The 26718-nt window shown below is 47.6% G+C and overlaps 1 protein-coding gene across 1 annotated transcript in view; it reads right to left on the bottom strand.

The window, feature by feature from the left end:
• Nucleotides 1–26718, bottom strand: part of LOC114595521 (maestro heat-like repeat-containing protein family member 7) — a 53872-nt gene that overhangs the window by 1724 nt on the left and 25430 nt on the right. Inside the window, exons 13-22 of the mRNA XM_077926865.1 lie at nt 24106–24284; nt 21160–21297; nt 19310–19424; nt 16668–16808; nt 14206–14370; nt 11062–11217; nt 9280–9402; nt 5767–5866; nt 4201–4266; nt 2607–3154 (exon numbers count right to left, since the gene is read on the bottom strand). Coding sequence (XP_077782991.1) covers nt 2880–3154; nt 4201–4266; nt 5767–5866; nt 9280–9402; nt 11062–11217; nt 14206–14370; nt 16668–16808; nt 19310–19424; nt 21160–21297; nt 24106–24284 — 1458 coding nt within the window. The 3' untranslated portion in view covers nt 2607–2879. The remainder of the gene's footprint in view (nt 1–2606; nt 3155–4200; nt 4267–5766; nt 5867–9279; nt 9403–11061; nt 11218–14205; nt 14371–16667; nt 16809–19309; nt 19425–21159; nt 21298–24105; nt 24285–26718) is intronic.

The following is a 26718-nucleotide window of genomic DNA, read 5'->3' as shown; positions in this document are numbered from 1 at the left end:
CTGTTTACCTTCCTGCTGGAGCAGTACCTATTTATCTACTTGCACTTTGACGTGCTTTCGAACTGCTAGGTTGGCAGGAGCAGGGACCGAGCAACGGGAGCTCACTCCGTCGTGGGGATTCGAACCGGCGACCTTCTGATCGGCAAGTCCTAGGCTCTGTGGTTTAGACCACAGCGCCACCCGCTCTATTCTGCCGTCTTAAGCATATCTGCCGCTGTGGTGCAAAGCCCCCCCCCCCCATTTCCCAGAGTTGACAACCTTTTTTAAGGGAGGATGGCGCTGCCCGCAGGGCTGGAGGAGGCGGGCAGCACCTCCCAGCTCAGCTGGCCACTTTGTGCCGCGGTGGCCATGGCAGACGGAGGCTCCGGGTGTGGCGTGGGCGGCATGGCAGAGGCGGGCGAGGGCAGGGAACTGGTGCCGGGAGGGGCTGCGTCCAGCCTCTGCCTTTTCCCTGGCACCCTCCAGAACTATGGGTAAGATGCCCCTGCCTGGAATACTGTGTCAGTTCTGGGCACCACAATTTAAGAAGTATGTTGACAAGCTAGAAGGTGGGCAGAGGAGGGCGACCAAGATGATCAAGGGTCTGGAAACCAAGCCTGATGAGGAACGGTTGAAGGAGCTGGGTGTGTTTAGTCTGCGAAAGAGGAGACTGAGAGAAGATAGGAGAGTCATCTTCAAAAATCTGAAGGGGGGGAGGGAGAAACTTGCAACCTTCCAGGTGGCACTGAACTGCAATTCCCAACAACCCATGGGCAGTGTCATGGATGATGGGAGATGTAGTTCAGCAAGATCTGAAGGGGCAAAAGTTCTTCTGTTTCGCGTGCAGAAGGCGTTAGATTCAATCCCTGGCATCTCCCAGGTAAGGCTGATTTCCACATTTGCCACAAGAGGGCAGCTCTGCATTTTTTTTAAAAAAAGCTAGTGAATATTCCGGGGACGCGGGTGGCGCTGTGGGTAAAAGCCTCAGCGCCTAGGGCTTGCCGATTGAAAGGTCGGCGGTTCGAATCCCCGCGGCAGGGTGCGCTCCCGCTGCTCGGTCCCAGCGCCTGCCAACCTAGCAGTTCGAAAGCACCCCCAGGTGCAAGTAGATAAATAGGGACCGCTTACTAGCGGGAAGGTAAACGGCGTTTCCGTGTGCTGCGCTGGCTCACCAGATGCAGCTTTGTCACGCTGGCCACGTGACCCGGAAGTGTCTGCGGACAGCGCTGGCCCCCGGCCTCTAGAGTGAGATGGGCACACAACCCCAGAGTCTGGCAAGACTGGCCCGTATGGGCAGGGGTACCTTTACCTTTAGTGAATATTCTAGTGGAGAACAGGCTTCCTTAACTCTGCGACTTCCAGGTGTTTTGGACTATAACTCCCATCAGTCCTGGCCATTACGGCCGAGGGCGCTGTGTTCTTATAAGCGTTGAGCATGGAAGCAGGCTCCTTGGGTTTGGGGCCTAAGCTCCCAGTCCTCAAGGAGGAGTGACACAGTGTAAAAAGAGCCCAGGTGGGCCGGGCCAAATGTCTATCTCAGAGGTGGCCAACATGGCGCCCTCATTGGCCAATGTTGCAAGGATGATGGGAGTTGTATTCCAGGTTTATGATTTGATCCCGGAATGTCCCACTTTCCCTTAGGATGTCCCTATTCTCATCGGAGGAATGTTGGAGGGTTTGGAGTTATGTGACTTCTGAGACCAGGAGATAAGTAACTAGACAACCTTTAGAAGACATCTGAAGGCAGCCCTGTCGAGGGAATTTTATTTTTTTTAAAAAAAAAAAAGTTTAATGTTTCATTATGTTTTTATATAGGTGGGAAGCCACCCAGATAGGTGGGGAATAATAATAATAAAACAGTGGGTGCTTGGGTTGTGAACATGATCTGTGCGGGAGGCACATTCACGTGGGTCGCATTTTGGCACTTCTGTGCATGCGCATGTGCAAAGTGCGGTTTAGCATTTCTGTGCATGCACAAGCGCCGAAACCCAGAAGTAACCCGTTCCAGTACTTCTGGGTTCGGCGCGGTGCGCAGCCTGAAAATGTGCAACCCGAAGCACCTGTAACCCAAGGTATGACAATAATAATAATAATAATAATAATAATAATAATTAGAATGGGGTGGCCAACTCCCAAGAGACTGCAGTCTACTCACAGAGTTAAAAATTGGCAATGATCTACCCTCTTTTTGGGGGTTCAGGTCAAAGTTGTTGAGCTATTTTTAGGAAGGTGAGCCCTGTTTTGGGGGATCCAAGGCAAAAATGTTGAGCTTTCTTAGGGGAGCCAATGTTGTTGAGCTTCTATGGGGGAGCCAGTGATCTACCAGCTATCTACCACAGGCGTCTAGCAATCTATCAATAGATCACGATCTACCTGTTGGACGTGCCTGGAATAGGATGTCCCTATTTTCAACTGAGAAATCTTAGAGGGTATTATTCCATGGCTGAAAGTTGGTTTAGGGCAATGGTTCTCAAAGTGGGTGGTACGTCATCATCATAATCTTTTATCTGTATATCGCCCTATACCCGTAGATCTCAGGGTGGTGCACAGCATTGTAAACGGAATGAAAATAAATGGGTCAATACATGGCTCCATTTCACTCTCTCCTCCCCTTAATGGACACTCACCATGCAAGGCCATCCTGGTTCTATGGAGGAATGCAAGAGGAAGTCTTGATGGTTCCCAGAACGTTCCCAGTTCCTGTCCTGCTGCGGACGCTGGCCGAATCCAGGCACGCTGAGCATCCTTCTCCCGCCGCCTCCTTTCTCCCGCTCCTTCCTTTCTGGTCCTCTCCCATCATCTGTGGCTCCGGTGCCTTTTCGACTGGACGTTGTCTGCAGGTCTCCTGAGCTTACGTCGAGCGCCTCCCAAGGGAGCGCAGGGTGTCTGGGTAGGTAGGATCAGGCCTGCCGGGTCGGCCCAAATCCTCTCTTCCTGGCAGCGCTGGGCACCAACCGGTGGGAGGTGGGGGAAGCTGGGTTCCAGCGGTGCGTCAGGGCAGGATCCGGCATGTCCCAGTGGCCCCGGTCAGAGGAGAGGCTGTCTTCCCCCTCCGAGCCAGAAAATCGGGGCGAGACGGCAGCCGAGACGCCACAGGCTTCCTGCACCATCCGGGTGGCTTGCAAGGCCGTCAGGCGGACGGAGGGGTCAGGATCCTGCCGCAGTTTGGAGAGCGCTGGAGCAAGGGAGAGAAAGGCAGGCCCGTGAGGGAGGAGGACACGCTTTGGACAAAAGCAGAAATGGAATGAACCCAGCGAGATAAAGCCCATGGCTGCCCGACTTAAATTGCCATTGGTTTTGCTTGCTTTTTTGTCTCTCCTCTGGTTTTGCTTCATTTTTATAAGAATTGAGAATGCGAATCCCAAACCCAGGCCTTTACCCGAACCCTGACACAAACCGAAACTTCAACCTAACCCCAACCCTAACTCTAACCCCAACCCTAACTCTAACCTAACCCTAAACCTAACCATAACTCTAACCATAACCCTCTGCCCTAACCCCAACTCTAACTCCAACCCCAACCCTAACCATAACTCTAACCCTAACCCAACCCTAACCCTGACACAAACTAACCCTAACCCAACCTCAACCATAACTCTAACCCCAATCCTCTAACCCTAACCCCTAACCTTAACCCCTACCGTTAACCCTAACCCTAACCCAACCCTAACCCTGACATAAACCTAAGCCTAACCCCAACCATAACTCTAACCCTCTAATCCAACCCTAACCCCTACTGTTAACCCCAACCCCAACCCTAACCCAACCCTAATCCTAACCTTGACACAAACCTAACCCTAAGCCTAACTCTGACAATAACCCTAACCCTCTAACCCTAACCCCTAACCTTAACCCCTACTGTTAACCCTAACCCTAACCCTGCTTTAAATCTGCTTTAGAATTTATGTTAATCTTAACTCCCTTCTCATCATGCGTACACCATATGAACGGAGACATGGTGAGAATAAAATGTGATACAATCAGATAAAATAAAAGAGATTGGGTGCGTGGCATCTTATGGATTGTATTTTTGCACTTCAGTGTAAGCTGGAGGGACCGTACGCCTCCTTATTCGTAAACGATATCAAATCAAAACGTACGGCATAGAACCTTCTCCCTTTACTAGCGTGAGACGGTCTTTAATTTGTAAGTCTCCCTGGAGCTGGGAGTTCATGTCGTCACCATGCAAAGCGGCTTGAGTCCCGCGGTGTTGTTACTTACAGAGGAATATCAAGTCCTTTTTTTCCTGAGTGATCGCAACTGGCTCTGCACACTGGGCAACACAACCTGAAAGACAGGAAGTCCGTGAGCCTCTCAGGAAGTCACACCTTTCCCGTGAGCATCGACATCCCGCCCCCTTTGCACCGGGACGAGAAAGACCCCAGGGACAGAGAGGAGAGGCAGCCCAAGGTCTGCCTAGACCACGGACTCATTGTGGGACCTCAAACAATTCACTCTTGTTTTCCCTCTTACTGTAATTTTAAATGGTTTATTTTGTTCCGGCAGGTATATAGCATCAGGTAAGAGGAAAAAGGAGAACATTAATAATATAATATAATATAATATAATATAATATAATATAATATAATATAATATAATATAATATAATAATATAATATAATATAATATAATATAATATAATATAATATAATATAATATAATATAATATAATATAATGTTGTTGTTGTTTAGTTGTTTAGTCGTTTAGTCGTGTCCAACTCTTCGTGACCCCATGGACCAGAGCACGCCAGGCACTTCTGTTCTCCACTGCCTCCCGCAGTATATTATAATATAATATAATATAATAATATAATATAATATAATATAATATAATATAATATAATATAATATAATATAATATAATATAATATAATATAATATTTATAGCCCACCCATCTGGCTGGGTATCCCCAGCCACTCTGGGCGGCTTCCAACAAAATATTAAAATACAGTAATGCATCAAACATTAAAAGCTTCCCTAAACAGGGCGGCCTTCAGATGTCTACTAAAAGTCTGATAGTTGTTGTTCTCTTTGACATCTGGTGGGAGGGCGTTCCACAGGGCGGGTGCCACTACCGAGAAGGCCCTCAGCCTGGTTCCCTGTAACTTGGCTTCTCGCAGTGAGGGAACCGCCAGAAGGCCCCCGGAGCTGGACCTCAGTGTCCGGGCAGAACGATGGGGGTGGAGACGCTCCTTCATGTCTACTGGACCTTTGAGGCCGTTTAGGGCTTTCAAAGTCAGCAGCAACACTTTGAATTGAGCTCGGAAACGTACTGGGAGCCAATGCAGGTCTTTCAGGACCAGTGTTATGTGGTCTCAGCGGCCGCTCCCAGTCACCAGTGTAGCTGCCGTATTCAGGATTAGTTGTAGTTTCTGGGTCACCTTCAAAGGTAGCCCCATGCAGAGCGCATTGCGGTAGTCCAAGCGGGAGATAACCAGAGCATGCACCACTCTGGCGGGACACTCTGCGGGCAGGGAGGGCCTCATCCTGCGTACCAGATGGAGCTGGTAGACAGCTGCTCTGGACACAGAATTGACCTGCGTCTCCATGGACAGTGGTGAGTCCAAAATGACTCCCAGGCTGCGCACCTGGTCCTTCAGGGGCACAGTTACTCTATTCAGGACCAGGGAATCCCCCACACCAGCCTGCCCCCTGTCCCCCCCAAACAGTACTTCTGTCTTGTCAGGATTCAACCTCAATCTGTTAGGACCATCCATCTCCAACCGCCTCCAACTAGTGCGATGAATCACAGGGTGATAAAGGAATAGGGGCACTATTTTGCTCACCAAGAAAGATGGCAGCCGCTCTCCGGATCGAGACCTGCGGGCACTGAAGGTGGTCCAGACATTGGAGCAAGATGACAGGGATGGTCTTGACCTTCCAGGACTAGCAAAGAGGAACGTTAAGAACATAAGCAGAGCCTGCTGGATCAAGCCAATGGTTCATCTAGACCAGCCGTCTGTCCTCACAGTGGCCGACACAATGCCTCTGTCGTGGAATTCTACTCCTATTGATCCAGAGCAGAACTCCATTGTATAGTTTTTTTATTTTTAGTATTAAAATTTTTATTTTTTACCAACAACCAAACACAAACAGTGAAACCCTCCAGGCAGCTGATAAATTGGGTATTGTTGTTGTTTAGTCGTTTAGTCGTGTCCGACTCTTCGTGACCCCATGGACCAGAGCACGCCAGGCACCTCTGTCCTCCACTACCTCCCGCAGTTTGGTCAAACTCATGCTGGTAACCTCGAAAACACTATCCAACCATCTCGTCCTCTGTCGCCCCCTTCTCCTTGTGCCCTCCATCTTTCCCAGCATCAGTGTCTTCTCCAGGGAGTCTTCTCTTCTCATGAGGTGGCCAAAGTACTGGAGCCTCAGCTTCACGATCTGTCCTTCCAGTGAGCGATCAGGGCTGATTTCCTTAAGAATGGATGCGTTCTTAAGGAAATCATTGGGTATACATAATCAATAATAACATATTTAAATCAACCATATGTACAATTTTATACATGTTGACACTCTTCCATCTACAAGGTTTATTTACTGTATTTTTTGCTCTATAAGACTCACTTTTTCCCTCCTAAAAAGTAAGGGGAAATGTGTGTGCATCTTATGGAGCGAATGCAGGCTGTGCAGCTATCCTAGAAGCCAGAAGAGCAAGAGGGATTGCTGCTTTCACTGCACAGCGATCCCTCTTGCTGTTCTGGCTTCTGAGATTCAGATTTTTTTTTCTTGTTTTCCTCCTCCAAAAACTAGGTGCGTCTTGTGGTCTGGTGCATCTTATAGAGTGAAAAATACGGTAACTTTTAACATTTTAATTGCTGCAAATTGTTCAAACCTACCCAAATAATTCAATATCTTCTCAAACCATTCTGTGTATCTTCACAGTTAGATATTCTAAAATTATAATATTATTCAGTTTTTTCCTCCATTGGTTCATCCCTAGCTCTTCTGCATTTTTCCAATTACTCGCTATAACCTGTCTGGCTGCAGATACCATCAATTTTACCCATTTACACTCCTCTTTTGTTTTTAACTCGGTGCTACTCAGACGAATAAGAACCATTAATTTAGATATTCCCACCCACAATTCCCGAAATTTCTATACCAATCTGTTTCCAAGATTCATTAACTAACGGGCAATCCCACCACATATGACTCCAGCGTATAGTTAGCAGAGTAAAAACTTAAACACGTTGCAGGATTCCCCCAAAAAACAGACCAGAGGCAATTGTATTTCATCCGGGAGAGATTTACTGCTCCTGAAGGCAGATGAGCATAATGGTTACAAATCCAAAACATTCAGGATAGGCACTGGCCATAAGAAATCCAGTTGCCGCAGACTTAGCTAAATCTTACAATAACTTATTATAAGTCTAAACCTTAACACTATATACAGAACATCACACCAGAAGGAAAAGAGATCAGAGAAAGTGAAACCCAGGCTCCTTCTGGCCTATTATAGTCAGCATGACCTTGACAGAAAAAGATAACAGAACCAGTTTAAGCCCGCTATACTCAGCTTCTCAGAAGGTATAACCCAAACACCATGAACCTTGAAATAATAGTAATAATAAAATGTCCAGTAGCACCTTAGAGACCAACTAAGTTTGTTCTGGGTACAGTATAAGCGTTCGTGTGCATGCACACTTCTTCAGATACCACGAAATCAGATTGCATGCACACAAAAGCTTATACGTACCCAGAACAAACTTAGCCTGATCACCTCATCTGTCTCCTGAGAAATCTCTGTGTGGGACAAGAAGCTACAGTTAGAACTGGATATGGAACAACTGATTGGTTCAAAATTGGGAAAGGAGTACGACAAGGCTGTATATTGTCTCCTTGCTTATTTCACTTATATGCAGAATTCATCATGCGAAAGGCTGGGCTGGATGAATCCCAAGCCGGAATTAAGATTGCTGGAAGAAATATCAACAACCTCAGATATGCAGATGACACAACCTTGATAGCAGAAAGCGAGGAGGAATTAAAGCACCTTTTAAGGAGGGTGAAAAAGGAGAGCACAAAATATGGTCTGAAGCTCAACATCAAAAAAACGAAGATTATGGCCACTGGGCCCATCACCTCCTGGCAAATAGAAGGGGAAGAAATGGAGGCAGTGAGAAATTTTACTTTCTTGGATTCCACAATCACTGCAGATGATGACAGCAGTCATGAAATTAAAAGAAGCCTGCTTCTTGGGAGAAAGGTGATGACAAACCTAAACAGCATCTTAAAAAGCAGAGACATCACCTTGCCAACAAAGGTCCATATAGTTAAAGGTATGGTTTTCCCAGTAGTGATGTATGGAAGTGAGAGCTGGACCATAAAGAAGGCTGATCGCCGAAGAATGGATGCTTTTGAATTCTGGTGCTGGAGGAGACTCTTGAGAGTCCCATGGACTGCAAGAAGATCAAACCTCTCCATTCTGAAGGAAATCAGCCCTGAGTGCTCACTGGAAGGACAGATCGTGAAGCTGAGGCTCCAAGACTTTGGCCACCTCATGAGAAGAGAAGACTCCCTGGAAAAGACCCTGATGTTGGGAAAGATGGAGGGCACAAGGAGAAGGGGACGACAGAGGACGAGATGGTTGGACAGTGTTCTCGAAGCTACCAGCATGAGTTTGACCAGACTGCGGGAGGTAGTGGAGGACAGGAGTGCCTGGCATGCTCTGGTCCATTGGGGTCACGAAGAGTCGGACAGAACTAAATGACTAAACAACAACAACAACAAAAGGAACTACTGGACATTTTTTAATTTTTTATTTCGACTGCGTCAGACCAACACGGCTACCTACCTGAATCTAGAATCATGAACCTTCTGCTTGTTTCTTTCACACAGAGAAGCTTCCAGAACCCACTTAAATTAAGTAGAATAGGAAAGGTCTCTACACATCAGTTCAATATTTTCTGCACTAGGAAATGCAGCCTCAAGGGGAAACCTGCGAGCAGGATTTGAACACAAGACCCCTTTGCCTCCATGAGATTCCCAGCAACTAGTATTTAGAGGCATAAACTGGAATCAGTGAACTTGAGAGTTTTTACAAAATCTGGAACGTGCGGTTGAAATATTTGAAAAGCCGGCTCCGAAGATATTTGATTCCAAACCCGGAATCCTAGAAACTGAATACCAAAAATTGTGGGATCCAGAAAGCCTCGAGGGGATTTGCAGAAGTGGAATCCCAACTTGAAATGGGGCTACTTGCCATTTTTTGACTTGTCTCCCACCTGGCCCTTCGGGGGGAAATTTGGAGCATACCCTGCCAAGCCGTTGCTAGACAAAGGCTGGTGACTTACGATTTGCCGGCAGAGGGTCTCTGCGATCTGGGGGTGGTCATGCCAAGCCTTCTTGCTGTTAATCTTCTTCGGGAGGGACCAGCCCAGGAAGCGGAAGCACCTGGCGAGGGCATCCTGGCAACCCTGCCATGGGGAGTCAAAAGGGGCGCCAAGGGTCAGTCAGGGAGAGGGCAGGTCAATGGCAACAGCGACCACCAAGCTGGCAACCTCTGCCTCTGCTCACAAGCATCCTGATCTCCACTTCCATCCCCTAAGTCGTCTTCCTCATTTTAATTTTCAGTTTGTATTAAAATTTGTAAATTGTGACCGGGGGGAAATTGAACACACATTTATTAAAAATCATTTGGGGGAGGGAGAGCATAGAAATTATATGTAACATTAAGATCCAGGAGGAGAAGTCGAAAAGCACTTCCTGCATCCTTCCATATGTATTTCTAATAATATGAAATATGAAATATGAAATATGAAATTTACAAAATTAAAAAGTTAGCTTTGGATTTAAAAATTAAAAATTAAAAATTAAAAATTAAAAATTAAAAATTAAAAATTAAAAATTAAAAATTAAAAATTAAAAATTAAAAATTAAAAATTAAAAATTAAAAATTAAAAATTAAAAATTAAAAATTAAAAACTAAAAATTAAAAATTAAAATCTTTTTTTATTATTTATACCCTGCCCATCGTGCTGGGTTTTCCCAGCCACTCTGGGTTGCTTCCAACAAAATATTAAAAATATGATACATTGGTCCATGAAGCACAGGGAAATCAGATTCTGCAAACTCAGAACAAGGGAAGGTTGGGTTCAGTGGTAGGGCACCTGCTTGGCATGCAGAAGGTCCCAGGTTTGACAGCATCTCTGGGTCAGACTAGGAATGTCCCCTGTTTGAGATCTTAAGACAGCTGCTGCCTGCCAGTGCAGACATTACTGAGCTAGATGGACCCAAGGCATAGCTGTCAACTTACAGATTTGAAAATAAGGGACCAGCAGCCTCGAAAATAAGGGATCAGCAGCCAAACTAAGGGATTTTAGTCAACCAGCTGAAATGCGAAGTTAAAAGGGACCAGGTCACTTTGGAGAGCAGCGCCAGTTTTTAGCCCTTCGTTTCCAGAGGTTGCTGCTCAAGACACCAGCCGATGAAACACTGCAATTAAATAACTACAAGCAGCAACCACCTTTTGCGCAAAACGAAGTCCAAGCTATGAAGATGCTGCTGCAGGTCTGTATCTTTTCTCTCGTGCTCCATCTGCAGCTCTCAGTTCCATCAGGCAGGGCGGGAAGAAGGGGGGAGGGAAATAGCGCCCGAAGTAAACCCGCAGATCAGACCATCTATGCTAGTCTACCACTACAAAGCTATGGGAGAAGCGCTTGCGGTCCTTCCTCCGCTTTCCCCCAATATGGTTAGCCCTTGGAACACCTGCCCGCGCCTCCTCCTCTCTCTGAACTGCTTTCTCTATGGTTGCCCTCGCTCTCCTCTCAAGGCTCCTCAGTCCCGGCAGGGAGGGGCTCCCAGGGGCCGAGGCTGGTGAGAGGAGGCCGGAGGGGGCCGGGCAGCCAAGCAACACAGTTGGAGCTTCCCTCCTCCCTGGCCGGCAGGGAGGGAGGGAGGGAGAGGAGCTGCTTCCTTTGAAACCCGGGAAATGTAAGGGACATCATCAATAAGGGACCGCAGCGGGACACGGCGCTGGGATAAGGGAGTTTCCCGCCAAATAAGGGACGGTTGACAACTATGACCCAAGGTCCTGACTCAGGGTAAGGCAACTGCATCCTCTGTTCCAGACTCACCTTCACCACCTCGGGTTCCTCGTCTTGCAGGTGGAGGAGCAGCGGGAGCAGACTCTGGGTCACCTGCTCTTGGATGAGGTACTTCTCCTTCTTCTTGACCACGTTGGGCAGCTCAGCGAACAGGGCAATGGCGGAATTGCGGGTCCTGGCCTCTGCCTGTGGGCAACAAGAGGCTGCTTCATGTGGGTGAGTCTTAAAACTTCAGAGTTTGGCTGAAAGCACGGGTTGATCAAATGGGGAGGTCCCACAAGCCTTGAGAAGGGAGAAACCTGCCACTCTGGCTGCCCCTAGCTCTTGCTGACTGAAATATACCCGAAGTTGCGTGTGGATTTTGTTATGTATTGAAGTTCTCACCCTGGCCACCAGGGGGTGTTGTGTATATAGTTCTCACTCAGGTCCACATAAGTTAATTTAGGCAGGAAACCCTGGGCTGTTATTGTTACAATGTTGACAGCTGACTGCCTATGAAAGCAGGCCAGCTGAGCTGTTCAGTTCAGTTCAGTTCCAGCTTACTAATAAAGAACTACTTGGAGAAATCTCTGTGTTGTCTGCTTTGTTCACCCACTGCTTAATAAATTTCATGCTCTTTCTTCAGCTCGTAGCAGCAATGAATGAAACTTTCCCTAAAACGTCTAGCTATATATACACATTATTTAAACAATCGGCCCCGTGTGATTGACTAATTCCGGGCTGTTCCTGCAGGCCAAACAGGTTGCGGATTCACTTCCTCCAGAAGCCTGATTGGCTGCTCCTGCAGGCCAATCAGGTTGCGGATTCACTTTCTCCAGGAGCCTGATTGGCTGCATCTGCAGGCCAATCCAGTTGCTGATTCATTTCATCCAGGAGCCTAATTGGCTGCTTCTGCAGACCAACCAGACTGCTGCATTCTGGATCCTATTGTTCTAGTATTCAGCTCAGTACATAACACCGACCATGTCTCCAGCCTTTAATTCCTACATTTCACCCTCACTGACCAACCATCTGAACCTCATTATTTGACCCCCACTGCCCAGATCTTTGAGCAGGGGAGGAGTTTAGCTCTGCCTTCTTCCCACCCTTGCCCTCAACCCATTCCCCAGCCTGGCTGTATGTGGGATGTAATCCACTGGAGCAGTCAAGTACAACATTCCTTGTTTTGCTAGAGTGGACATGCAGGAGATGTTGGTCCAGCCAGTCGAGCTTCCTGTTACACCTGGCTGGAGCATCCTTCCTTTGCATGTGACTGGTAGGTGGGTGTGACCTTTCCAGACCTGGTAAAAGGCCAAGTCACTTAACCACCTTCCCTTTCCTTCTCTTTTTCGTCCTGCCTGCTTCCTGCTTCACCTGGGTCCCTGGGTTATCTCCCATACGGGGTAAACCTATTTGTACATATTTGTAACCTTAACCCTAAAGCCTGCTGTGGCGTTTGCCTCCTAGGATGGGTCATAAGGAAAGGGTTAAATGAGTGTGGTGTGATTGGCCAGTGGGAATGCAAGGGAAGGAGTAAGAGCGAGAGTTGGAGTTGTTTGAAAGTTAGTTGAGGGTTGGGAGTTGGAGAAGGGAGGATTAGTCTGTGGGTTGGTCGAGTTGTACTGTGAGAGAGTGAGAGCAGCGGCGTAGCGTGGGTTATCAGCACCCGGGGCAAGGCAAGTAATTTGCGCCCCCTAACCCGGGGCAAGGCAAGTACAGTAATTTACTCTCCCAAGCAGCAGCAGCAGCAGCAGCAGCAGCGAGGCTTCTCTTTCCCCCGCGCTCTCCTGGAGCTGCCTCTTTTCTTTCCTTTTTTCCCTTTCTCCAAGGCTTTTCGCTTTCTCTCCTTAACTGATTCCTCCTCCACACCGCGGCGTTTCCTGGCTGCTTCCCCCCCCCCTTCCCCTCTCTCTCCTCCTCGCTCTGCTTGCCTTGCCCTGCCCTGCCTGAGGGCACCCTGAGGAGACTCCGCTCTCCTTTTTGACCAGGCGAGGTGGAAAAAAGGGGGGAAAGTCTCTTCCCGCCCCCTCGCCAGACTCCCTGCTCGGCTCACTACCCAGGTGGCCAGTGGAGAGAGAGCCGCAATTACCATAAAGCTCCTCTCCCTCCGCTTGCCAAGCTGTCAAAGCCCGGCAGCAGCGGCAATGGCAGCAGCAGGCACAGCCAGACCCCCGCCAGCCAGCCAGTCCGCCCGCCCGCCCGGCTTCCTCTCCTTTTTTTTGCCCGCGGCAGAAGGCTTCGCTCTCCCCCTTCCGCGACCTCCTCGCCAAGCCGAGCGAGCGCGGGCTCCCTAACCCGTGGATTTTAGTAGGGGCAGAGAGCTGCTAGTGCGAGCGCGCCCCCCGCCCATGTTGCGCCCGGTGCGGCCGGCCGCCCTGGCACCCCCCACGCTACGCCACTGCGTGAGAGGATCTGTTAGGTGGAGTCCGATAGATAGTTGGGAATAATCAGTTTGAAGTTGTTAGGAACAGATAGGTCAGTAAGAAACTAAGATTAAGAAACTGTCAAGGAAAATTAACTGAAACCATAAGCTTGTTCCTGCAATAAACTAAATTATTTGTTAATGTTAACAACTGTCTGGACTCCATGTGTCCCCGTGAGAAACGGGGTGGTGGCAGCGAAGAAAGCAATCACAGTGGTGGCACAGGGTCAATAGACCGTCAAACATCCGGGGACCCTGTGTGATCGCCACACCTGCCTTCAGAGATCAATCACACTGTGCTCTGCCTGATCGTGAGTAAACTTCTTATTGTTACTTATGAATAAGACTGTTGTTTCTTTATTCTTTTAGGAGGGATATTACCAGGAACATATCCCAATCTGGGCAAGCCAGATTGAATTGTTTATTGTTTTAAGAGACTCACACGAGTCTGCAACCAGCTTCTGGCTTTGTAATAGGGGAATGCGCTCTGCTACTTGCTAGCGCGAGTTAGGAAGGATAATATTCATCAATATATCCTCTCCTGTTACCCACAACATTCCCGCACCTTACGGGTCTCGCACTGACCCAGCCTCTCCATTTTCAGGGCTAATGGAGGGGACATAGCCAAGCCACCAGGGACTGGAGGGAGAAGGGGGTGCAGGGAGCCCTGAAAACAGAAGTAGGGGGCACGATGGGACCATGGAGAGTTCTGGGGTCACGGGGCGGTGGGAGGTGCACCCCGGATTGGAAGGAAGCCTCCTCCAATTTCTTACGTTGCTGAACAAAGGAAGCAGCTTCTCAGCCAGGCTGACAATGTCGCTCCTCTGCATGAACTTCAGAAGGTTCTGGATGGCCGTGATGCCCTCAGCAACAACCACGCCGTCTGCCTCTTCTAAGCTGCCCAGGAGCGTTGGCATGAGGGTCTTGACCTCCTCCACCTGCAAACAGGAAGCAGCTGAACATCGCTCCCTTCCCCAAGCTTCTTCTGGACAGAAAGCTGATTCTTGGGTCTCTAGATAATGTGGGGTGTGTCATCACTGTAGCAGACAAGTACAACACTTCCTGTTTGCCCAAAGTGGACACACAGGGGAATGTTGCTCCAGCCAGGAGGACTTCCTGTCACACCTGGTCTGGAGCATCCTCCCCCCCCCCCACATGTGACCAGGTACATGGGCGCAGTGGCGTAGCGTGGGTTGTCAGCACCGGGGCAAGGCAAGTAATTTGCGCCCCCTAACCCGTGGATTTGCCCTAACCCCAGATGTTGCACCCAGTGCGGCCGGCCCCCCCCCTGCACCCCCCACGCTACGCCACTGCATGGGCGTGACCCTGGGAGACCCCATAAATGGGCTGTTCACGCAGCCATCTTTCCTTCTTCCTTGCTTTATTCCATCTTGATTCCTTTTGCTGTCTGCTGGCTCTCAGCCAGCAGCACATAGGCTCATTCCCATATGGCAGGGATGTCCAACAGGTCGATCGCGATCTACTGGTAGATACGAGGTTTTGGTAGATTGCGGTCGATCTCTGGCTCCCTTTCCTTAGCGTCGCTAAAACTGACTCCTGCCCCGCCCCCTCGTCCCACCCTCCATTGTTGTATGATCTCTGGAATGGAAGACGGAGCTTTCTCTGTGCTGCTGTTTTGATCCATAGCGATCTTTGTGTGAGTGACTTTACCCCTTTGTCCCTTGCTTTTAACACCCCCCAAAAATGGAACTTCCCCCCAAAAAAGCTTTTTTTTAACCCCCCACCGAACTGGGCTTTCCTCAACAACTTTGAGCTGAACCCACCAAACTGGCGGTAGATCACTGCCAGTTTTTAATTCTGAAAGTCTCTTGACGGTTGGGATGGACTCAAACTCTCTTCTGTAACTACAAGCTAAAGCCTGCCTTCAGGATCATACTGTGAAGTGAATGTAAGTAAACTTCTTATTACTTTTAAGAGAAGACTGTTGTGTCTTTATTCTTTTAAAGAGGGATTAAATGGGAATTATTATTATTATTATTATTATTATTATTATTATTATTATTTTATTTACCAGGGACAAATCACATCTGGACAAGCCAGACTGGTTTGCTTAACTCAAGAGATTCAAACGAATCTACCAAATTGCTTCCTGCAATATATAGGAGAATGTGCTCTGCTACCAGCTCACTACCGTGAGTGAGGAAGGATAATATTTAATCAATATAGCCTACTATCCACAATATTCCCACAGATAAAGGTAAAGGTACCCCTGACAGTTAAGTCCAGTCGTGGACAACTCTGGAGTTGCGTGCTCATCTCGCTCTATAGGCCGAGGGAGCCGACGTTTGTCCGCAGACAGCTTCCGGGTCATGTGGTCAGCATGACTAAACCGATCGGAAGGTCAGCGGTTCAAATCCCCACGACGGGATGAGCTCCTGTTCCTCGGTCCCTGCTCCTGCCAACCTAGCAGTTCGAAAGTATGAACTACAAGTAGATAAATAGGTACCATTCCAGTGGGAAGGTAAACGGCGTTTCCATGCACTGCTCTGGTTTCACCAGAAGAAGCTTAGTCATGCTGGCCACATGACCCAGAAAAACTGTCTGTGAAGTAGACAAACGCTGGTTCCCTCGGCCAGTAAAGCGAGATGAGCGCCGCAACCCCAGAGTCGTTCTTGACTGGACTTAACTGTCAGGGGTCATTTACCTTTTTAAAATTATACCCTGCTTCCCCTCTCCGTGATGGAGCTGCTGAAAGTGGCTTGTGAGACCAGGAGAGCAAGCAGGAAAGGGGCCATGATCCATTCGCCAAGATCACAAATTGTCGAGCGGGAAAACAGCAGGGAAAGACCGAAGCACAAAGATAATCGGGGATCAACACCCTAAGCAGAAAACTTCTTTAGACAGCAATATTCTCAATTGCTGACGGAAGGCAGATAAAGAGGCGGTGGCAGGGAGTTCCGCAGGTGGGGCAGCATTGCAGAAAAGTCACTTTCAACCTGTCGCCACCAGCCTTCCTGCAGAAGGCAGCATCTCATGCACTTGAGGGCTCTCTGGCCTGATCCAGGAAGGCTGTCGTTACATTCTCCGTACTACCCTTTGCCGGCCCGGCATCTTCATCCTCGTCCCTCATCCCTGGGCTCGGTGAACCAAAGTATAAAGCAGCTTCCTTGAAGCGGGGTTGGACTAGATGACCCTGGAGGGCCCTTCCAACTCCACCATTCTCTCGATTCATGTGAGAGAACAGAGGGGTTGTCCCCGCCCCCTCCTTCCTCACCTTATCAGGGTGGATGGCTAAGATGCCCAGAGCTCTCAGGCCAAGGGAACGGACGTCCGGGCTGGGATTTCTGGTCCACTCCTCCAGACTCTCAAAGATCTGATCCGCCGGCAGCTGCTCAATCTCCTGGTAGTGGAGAAGCTGAGCAAGAAGAAAGGACCATCGGCCACGTGAGAGAGGAAAGGGCAGGATGCGACCACCTCTTTCCCTGGGATGGAGCTTGCCTAGACAAGCAGGGCTAACAGCCGTAAAAACGTCTGCATTAACTCTCCAAAATGCTCCGTGTTTGTGTATGTGTGGTTTATTATTATTATTATTATTATTATTATTATTATTATTATTATTATTATTATTATTCCCAGCTACTCTGGGCTGCTTCCAGCACACAAAAATAATAAGAATACATCAAACATTAATAGTAACAATCAGATCCTACACAAAATAGGTCACAATAACTTTAAAGTAAACAAATAAAGCAATATGCAATAATCCAACAGTAAACACTAACATGAAACACCAGCTAGTAATAATTAAACAGTTATCAATTACAATAAAGAATTACTCATCCACAATGGATAAAAACAGCAGAAAATCACAATGCATGAAATGCGACAAATCATGCAAGACGATGTAAACGGATTAAATTGAGAAACAAGGATGCACAACTTATAAAATTATTATTATTTTTAAAAAACTATCCCTGAACTCTCCTCCCATCTGCTTCTCATTGCGTGCAAAACAACAAGGTGGTTTAGGGCAGGAGTTTTCTACCTTTTCAGACCCAGGACCTGCCTTTAGCCCAAACATTAATTTGGGGAGCCAGGTCTTAACCCTTTACCATACAATATCTTTATTACATGTTTACTTAGGTTGACTGAGCTGCATGTAATCAGCCCAGGGTGCAAGACTGGAAGGATAAAGAGGCAAGCAAATTAAAAAATAAATAAATCCTCAATCAATTCATTAGGCCTGTCTGCTGTTTAAACAGACCTTAATCAACTAAGTACTCACCTCAAAATTAGCCATTTAGTTAACTCATTAATCCGTTACATTTAATTCCATTCGATTTAAATGTCTTTTAAATCGATGAGCTGAGCTCATCCTTAGGATACAGTCTTTCTCTCCCCCCCCCCCTCCACATTTCTTACAGGAGGAATCAAAATAGCTTCCAAAAATTAAAATGTCTTTAACCCCTTAAACACACAGACTCCGAATGGGGTTGCCTGTGAAGAGGGAAGGAAGACCACGGTTCAGTCTCTCTTCAAACTTGCGAGGTGACGTTCTCCTCACTGCACATTTTAAGCACACGGCGCGTTTCTTATTTCCTTATTGCATTTTTATTCCACCTCTCTCCCCACGGAGATCAAGGTTGTGTGTGCGAGGTTCTCCCATTCCTCATTCAATCTCCACAACAACCCTCTGGGGTAGGATAGGCTCAGAGAAGGCGTCTGAGGGTTTCGGACCAGAATCTTTCTAGACCTGCCCGGGGATTGAACCTGGAGAGGTTCTGCATGCCAAGAAGATGCTCCAGCCCTGAACGATGGCCTTTGGGGCACAGCAGCCATCCTAAGCCTCTGCGGGGATCGCTCTCCTCCTGGTCTTGAATGGGGTAACTGTGCCCCCGAAGGACCAGGTGTGCAGCCTGGGAGTCATTTTGGACTCACAGCTGTCCATGGAGACGCAGGTCAATTCTGTGTCCAGGGCAGCTGTTTACCAGCTCCATCTGGTACGCAGGATGAGACCCTCCCTGCCCGCAAACTGTCTCGCCAGAGTGGTGCATGCTCTGGTTATCTCCCGCTTGGACTACTGCAATGCGCTCTACGTGGGGTTACCTTTGAAGTTGAACCGGAAACGGCAATTAATCCAGAATGCGGCAGCTAGACTGGTGATTGGGAGCGGCCGCTGAGACCATATAACACCGGTCTTGAAAGACCTACATTGGCTCTCGGTACGTTTCCGAGCACAATTCAAAATGTTGGTGCTGATCTTGAAAGCCCTAAACAGCCTCGGTCCAGCGTACCCGAAAGAGCGTCTCCACCCCCATTGTTCTGCCCGGATGCTGAGGTCCAGAGCTGAGGGCCTTCTGGTGGTTCCCTCACTGCGAGAAGCAAAGGTACAGGGAACCAGGCAGAGGGCCTTCTCGGTAGTGGCACCCGCCCTGTGGAACGCCCTCCCATCAGATGTCAAAGCGATAAAGAACTACCTGACATTTAGAAGACATCTGAAGACAGCCCTGTTCAGGCAAATTTTTAAATGTGTGACATTTTAATGTATTTTTAATCTTTCTTGGAAGCCGCCCAGAGTGGCTGGGGAAACCCAGCCAGATGGGCGGGGTACAAATAAAAAAATATTGTTATTATTACTCCTGCGGAGGCTTGGGAGCCAAGCTGCATGCCCGCCAGCCATATGGTTGATGGGGCACAGCTGGCGGGCTTGTAGGGAAAGGGGAGGCCGCCGGCAAAGCCACGCAGCTCCCCCACTCGCTGGGGCGCCCCTGAGAGGCCAGCGCCCTGGCGCAACGCGCCAGTAAGCCCAACAAGAAAGATGGCTCTGTTTCCCCACCTGGCCCTGTATGGGAGAAGGCGTTCTCTCAGGTCACCTGGTCCCAGGTTGTCGCTCTACCTGTCCTGCGCATCTCTTACCTCTACGAAGAAAGCAATGGTGGTCGGCTTGAGTTTCTTGCTGCCTTTGCTGAGCAGAGAGAACATCATGTCCAGGATCCTCATTGTTTCGGGACAAGCAAAGTGCAGCATGGCTCTGGAAGACACCAGTGGGAAGGCGCCATGTTGTTACAAGGAAGGAAGGAAGGTGACGCCACCCCTGCGAGGCGGCCACAGCTGAATAATGCAGCACCCCTCTTGTTGTGATATTGGGAAATCTCAGTAGGTAAAAAACTTTGGTTCATGTAGAAGAGGAGCATGCTGGGAGAACCAGACTGTAGAATGTTGGGAATGCGTATCTGGGTCTCAATTACAGACTTTCGACTTTAAAAGTGTGAACAGGATTATCTCTTTCCCTTCATAAGAATAAAGTTTCTAACTGATTTGTGGTTTTGACACCTGGGTTTCTGGGACGTAGATTCAGTGTGAGAGGGTTAACTGGCTAATTTACAACTCAAAGAATTTGGTCTGTCTCTGGGAATGCTTTAATCTTCAAGGCCCTTTTGATAAACAGAATTCAGCTAACAAGCCTGAGTTATTGTTCCTCCACGTAACCATTGGCAAATTGCTAATTAATCCAAAGAACTGATTGGTTTCTAAGTTTGAATCCACGTGGGTTCAAGAAGGATAAAACCTGAAGAAACTAAGATGCAAATTGCAGCAGACCATCTTGCCAATGGTCTGAAGCTCAACATCAAAAAAACGAAGATCATGGCCACTGGTCCCATCACCTCCTGGCAAATAGAAGGAGAAGTAATGGAGGCAGTGAGAGATTTTACTTTCTTGGGCTCCATGATCACTGCAGATGGTGACAGCAGCCACAGAATTAAAAGACACCTGCTTCTTGGGAGAAAAGCGATGACAAACCTAGACAGCATCTTAAAAACCAGAGACATCACCTTGCCAGCAAAGGTCCGTATAGTTAAAGCTCTGGTTTTCCCAGTAGTGATGTATGGAAGTGAGAGCTGGACCATAAGGAAGGCTGGTCCTTATGAGGAACGGCTAAGGGAGCTGGGCATGTTTAGCCTGGAGAAGAGGAGGTTAAGGGGTGATATGATAGCCATGTTCAAATATATAAAAGGATGTCACATAGAGGAGGGAGAAAGGCTGTTTTCTGCTGCTCCAGAGAAGCGGACACGGAGCAATGGATCCAAACTACAAGAAAGAAGATTCCACCTAAACATTAGGAAGAACTTCCTGACAGTAAGAGCTGTTCGACAGTGGAATTTGCTGCCAAGGAGTGTGGTGGAGTCTCCTTCTTTGGAGGTCTTTAAGCAGAGGCTTGACAACCATATGTCAGGAGTGCTCTGATGGTGTTTCCTGCTTGGCAGGGGGTTGGACTCGATGGCCCTTGTGGTCTCTTCCAACTCTATGATTCTATGATTCTATGATTCTATGAATTGATGCTTTTGAATTATGGTGCTGGAAGAGACTCTTGAGAGTCCCATGGACTGCAAGAAGATCAAACCTCTCCATTCTGAAGGAAATCAGCCCTGAGTGCTCACTGGAAGGACAGATCCTGAAGCTGAGGCTCCAAGACTTTGGCCACCTCATGAGAAGAGAAGACTCCCTGTTCTCTCGCTGTGGTTATTAAAGTTTCTAACTGGTAAGAAGACTCCTTTTCTTTTGTTCTGCTTATCTACCTCCCCCCGGGGTGGTGGTGGAGCCGATTCCCTGAAACCTGACACCAGCCTTCTGGGCCTAGGGCCTTGGCTCCCTTGGAGAAGAGCTGTGATGGTTTTCAAAACGGCAGAGCCAGCGTGGCAGCCTGGGTGCTGGTGGGCGCCTCTCCTTGGCCAGGGGCGAAGTCGACGGAACAGCAGGGCCCTCACCTTGCCAGCAGCGTGGCCCCTTGGAGCACTTCCCTGGCACTCTGCAGCATGCTCCAGCCCCGCGACCTCTCCATGAACGTGACCTCGTAGCGGCAGCCAGTGCGAATCAGGAGCAACTTGAGGGCCTCCACTGAAAAGCTAAGCCAAGAGGACGGCCTGGTTACATAAGGACATAAGTGAAGCTCTGCAGGATCAGGCCGTGAAGATGCTCAGCCAGATAGGCATTTGGCCTGACCCAGCAGGCTCTTAATTGTTTTAACCATTTTTATACCTGCAATTGTTTTGTGCATGTCTTTATACCTGAAGGAGTGTCTCCACCCCCATCGTTCTGCCCAGACACTGAGGTCTAGCTTCGAGGGCCTTCTGGCAGTTCCCTCACTGTGAGAAGCAAAGCTACAGGGAACCAGGCAGAGGGCCTTCTCGGTAGTGGCGCCCGCCCTGTGGAACGCCCTCCCACCAGATGTCAAAGAGATAAACAACTACCTGACATTCAGAAGACATCTTAAGGCAGCCCTGTTCAGGGAAGTTTTTAATGTCTGACATCTTAGTGTATTTTTGGTATTTGTGGAAGCCGCCCAGAGTGGCTGGGGGAACCCAGCCAGATGGGCGGGGTACAAATAATAAATTATTATTATTATTATTATTGTTATTATTATTATTATTATTATTATTATTATTATTATTATTTGCATTGTGAAATTGCCTTGACATAATTCATAGCAAGCAATACATAAATATTGTTGTTGTCGTTGATAATAATATTAGTCTGGGTAGAAATGGAGAAGTCACTTTCAGAATAATGTAAGAACATAAGGGCTTGCTGGATCCAGCCAATGGCCCATCTAATCTAGTACAGTGGTACCTCGGGATGCGAACGGGATCTGTTCCAGAGCCCCGTTCGCATCCTGAACATAACGTAAGACGCGACAGCATGTCTGCGCACGCGTGGGTCGCGTTTTGCCGCTTCCGCTCCATAACACGCTCCATTACTTCCAGGTTGCCACGGAGCGCAACCTGAACATGCTCAACCCGAGGTATGACTGTATCCTTTTCCCACAGCGGCCAACCAGATCCCTGTGGGAAACCCGCAAGCAGGATTCGAACACAAGAGCAACAAGAGGGCAGAGCAGAGCCATCCTGGCTAATAGCCCCCCAAAGCCCTCCATGAATTTGTCCAATCCCATTTTAAAGTCTTCCAGGTTGTTGGTCATCACTGCCTCCTGTGGGAGTTAACTATGTGCTGCATGAACAAGTGCTTTTAACTGTCCTGAATTTTCCAACATACAGCTGTTTACGAATTCTAGCGTTCTCTCCTTGTCACCCACTAGCAGAGGACCCAGGTCAGGCCTCAGACTGTGGGTGCCCAGCGACATAGGTGCCTGGCTTATATTTTAACACTTGAGTGGGTTGAGAGATCAAGGCAATGCCTTGGTAAACAGGCCTGTCTTCAAAAGCCGGCGGTATGCCAATGCAGATGGATGCCTCTCTTATTTCAGCAGGGAGCATGTTCCATAACAATGGGGCTACCAGTGAAAAAGCCCAGCTCTGTGTTATAACAAAATGGATAGCTATCAGACTGCAGAGAGACTAACCAGGTTACATTTCTTAATCTTTTTTAAAAATATATAACTTTTATTAAGTTCTTCTATTATGCATTTTAGAATATTCATTTAAGCAACCTTAAAATATCAATGACTTCCCTCCTCCTCTTTCCATGGTTCATTGTACATAACACAAATCCCTGCATATTTTACATAAACTAAACCATTCAGTATTCCATTATTACATCCATCAAAACTTGTTTACACTGTTGAATTTATCTTAACACTGCCTACATTTTCAAACATACACAATTTCCACCTATATAGTCAATAAATGCTTTCCAGTCTTCTCTGAACGTATGTTCTTCTTGTTCTCTTATTCTATATGTTAAGTCTGCAAGCTGCGCATATTCTGTCAGCTTATGTTGCCATTCTTCTTTGGTTGGGACTTCGCTTGTTTTCAATTTTGGGGCTAACAAAACATTGGCCATGGTATTGGCATACATAAATAGTCTTTTTTTGACACCTGGGAATTTCAGTCTGAATTATCCCAACAGAAAGGACTCTGGGTTTCTTTGGAAAAGTACTTTTAAACATTCTTTTTTCCAATTCGTTATAAATTATTTCCCAATACTCTTTTAACACTTTCAGGTTAAAAAGCGACATTTGCTAATCTGAATGTTAGAATTCCTGCTCCATGATTGCAGTCATGGGATTGTTGTCTTTCACATGATAGTATGTGTTTTCACTCCACAGAGTGGGAAGTGACGGAGACAGGATGTTTGTGTTACTGTGTTCCGTGAAATGGGGCTATTGTCCTTTGTTCTTTCTCTCTTTGCTGTCTGGTGCTAGAGAGAGAGGGAGCCATGTTGCAGTGCTCCGTGTGTGTTCACAGTGGTACCTCGGGTTAAGTACTTATTTTGTTCCGGAGGTCCGTTCTTAATCTGAAACTGTTCTTAACCTGAAGCACCACTTTAGCTAATGGGGCCTCCTGCTGCTGCCATGCCGCCGGAGCACGATTTCTGTTCTCATCCTGAAGCAAAGTTCTTAACCCGAGGTACTATTTCTGGGTTAGCGGAGTCTGTAACCTGAAGCGTATGTAACCTGAAGTGTATGTAACCCGAGGTACCACTGTATATGTAAATAAAGAAGATTAGCCAAAATGCTGAGTTGCTGAGGTCTGTTACACAAAGCTGTGCAAACTCTGCAGATCCCTAAGTGTGCCAGTGTCGGTTGGCATTGGTCGCTGTGATGTTCAGGCTGAAGAAAGCTTTAGAAGCTCCTGAACGATTGCCCAGGAGGGAGGGAATATGCCAGTTGGGCATGTGTCTCTGCCAGGGTCCTACTCAAGTGTAGGCTGAACTCCTGACACTGAATGCCCTCACCGGGCAACTGAGGTACCCACCTCGCGAGGTTTTCCCCACGACCACATTGCTTCCGGAGGAAATTCATATCCGGCAGAGCTTCGGCCTGGTTGCTGAAGTAGAGTTCGATGAGCAGAGCAGTCAGAAGGTCTGGATAAAGTCTCTGGATGGTGTCTTTAGATTCAGGCACTGAGATTACTTCGTAGAGAGCCTGAGTGATCTGATTGGGGAGGAGAGAAAACAGTGGGTGGGGAGGCTTTGAGGACAATTCTCTTGTGTCTTTTTAAAATACAGTCATACCTCAGGTTACAGACGCTTCAGGTTGCATTTTTTCGGGTTATGGACCCGCCGAAACTCCTGGTGCCTCCTGGTACCGGAACGGGTTACTTCCAGGTTTTGGCAGTCGTGCATGTGCAGAAGCGCTAAATTGTGCTTTGTGCATGCGCAGAAGCACCGAATTGCTACCCGCATATGCGCAGATGCAGTGTTGCGGGTTGCGAAAGCTGCAGGTTGCAAACGTGCCTCCCGCACGGATTATGTTCGCAACCCGAGCATCCACTGTAGTTTTTTATTTATATTTTTCAAATTTATATATTTCATTAATTTTACAATCAATTTAACATTTCCAAACTTTGACTTCCTTCCTCCTCTTTCTGCAGTTGCTTATTTTAATTTTTTAATATCTTCTGCATATCCAACTTGCTCCTTTATCCATCTGCTTTAAATATATACTCTTATGAAACTGCAGGTTATTACATTAATCCTGCCCATGTTTTTATCTGTTTACAATTTATCTGTAAAGATTCAATAAACAATTTCCATTCTTTTATAAGAAGTTTGTTATCTTGGTTTCTTATCCTTCCGGTAAGTTTCGCCATCTCTGCCATATTCCACGTGTTTTTGTATCCACTTTTCCTTTATTGGGACTTCTGCTTATTCCATTTTGGGGCAAGTGAAAATTCTTGCTGCTGTAATAGCATACATAAATAAGTTTCTATACAATTTAGGTAGTTCTGTCCCTATAATTCTCAAAAGGAAAGCTTCTGGGTTTTTTATCGAAGTTATTTTGAACATCCTTTTCAATTCATTATATATTATTTCCCAATAAAATTTAACCTTCCTACAAGACCACCACATATGATAAAAGGAACCTTCTTTTTACATTTCCAGCATTTGTTTGATTTAAATTTATACATTTTTGCCAGTTTACTTGGATTCAGGCACCGAGATGAGCTCGTAGAGAGCCTGCGTGATCTGAAAGGGGAGGCAGGAGAAAAGAGTGGGTGTGGAGGCCATGAGGACAATTCTCCCTTGTGTCAGGGACCCTGGTGCGAAAGTCTTCAAACCTCTCTTTCAAATCAGAACCAGTGAAGGCAGTGAAGGTCCTATGTGTGTGCCTGGAGGCGATTGGAGGTTGGATGGCGGCTAACAGATTGAGGCTGAATCCTGACAAGAACTAAAACTAAGGGATGATGCCCTCCAGTCTAATGCGTGGGCTTTTCATCCACCACTGTCACCTGGCTGCTAGGTAGGAGAACAATAGCCAGGGCAGGGTGTGTGATCTGAGCTGGAAGCAGGTTGGTAGCTAGCCATGCTTGATCTGTGCTAATGGAGAAGCAAGATCTGTTTTGTCATCAATGCCAGGTGAGTGTCTGGAGGCAGTTGGAGGTTGGATGGTGGCTAACAGATTGAGGTTGAATCCTGACAAGACAGAAGTACTGTTTTTGGGGGACAGGAGGTGGGCAGGTGTGGAGGATTCCCTGTTCCTGAATGGGGTAACTTTGCCCTTGAAGGACCAGGTGCGCAGCCTGGGAGTCATTTTGGACTCACAGCTGTCCATAGAGGCACCATAAGCTCCATCTGGTACGCAGACTGAGACCCTGCCTGCCCGCAGACTGTCTCGCCAGAGTGGTGCATGCTCTAGTTATCTCTTGCTTGGACTACTGCAATGCGCTCTACGTGGGGCTACCTTTGAAGGTGACCCGGAAACTACAACTAATCCAGAACGCGGCAGCTAGACCAGTGACTGGGAGCGGCCGCAGAGACCACATAACACTGGTCTTGAAAGACCTACATTGGCTCCCAGTACGTTTCCGAGCACAATTCAAAGTGTTGGTGCTGACCTTTAAAGCCCTAAACGGCCTTGGTCCAGTATATCTGAAGGAGCTTCTCCACCCCCATCGTTCTACCTGGCACTGAGGTCCAGCTCTGAGGGCCTTCTGACAGTTCTCTCACTGCAAGAAGCCAGGTTACAGGGAACCAGGCAGAGGGCCTTCTTGGTAGTGGCGCCTTCCCTGTGGAACGCCCTCCCACCAGATGTCAAAGAGAACAACAACTACCACAGGCGCCTGCCCTGTGGAACGCCCTCCCAGCAGATGTCAAGGCAATAAACAACTATTTTACTTTTAAAAGACATCTGAAGGCAGCCCTGTTTAGGGAAGCTTATAATGTTTGATGTATTATAGTATTTTAATATTTTTTTGGAAGCCGCCCAGAGTGGCTGGGGAAGCCCAGCCAGATGGGCGGGGTATAAATAAATTATTATTATTATTATTATTATTATTATTATTATTATTTATTATGAAGTCCAGGAATCTGTTTCTTGACTAAATGGGGCACCCAGTCCTTCCACACAAGATGTGCCTCCTGGTTAC

This window comes from Podarcis muralis, chromosome 4 (assembly GCF_964188315.1).
Source record: "Podarcis muralis chromosome 4, rPodMur119.hap1.1, whole genome shotgun sequence".
NCBI lineage: Eukaryota > Metazoa > Chordata > Lepidosauria > Squamata > Lacertidae > Podarcis > Podarcis muralis.
This window is presented reverse-complemented; position numbering and strand designations above follow the sequence as displayed.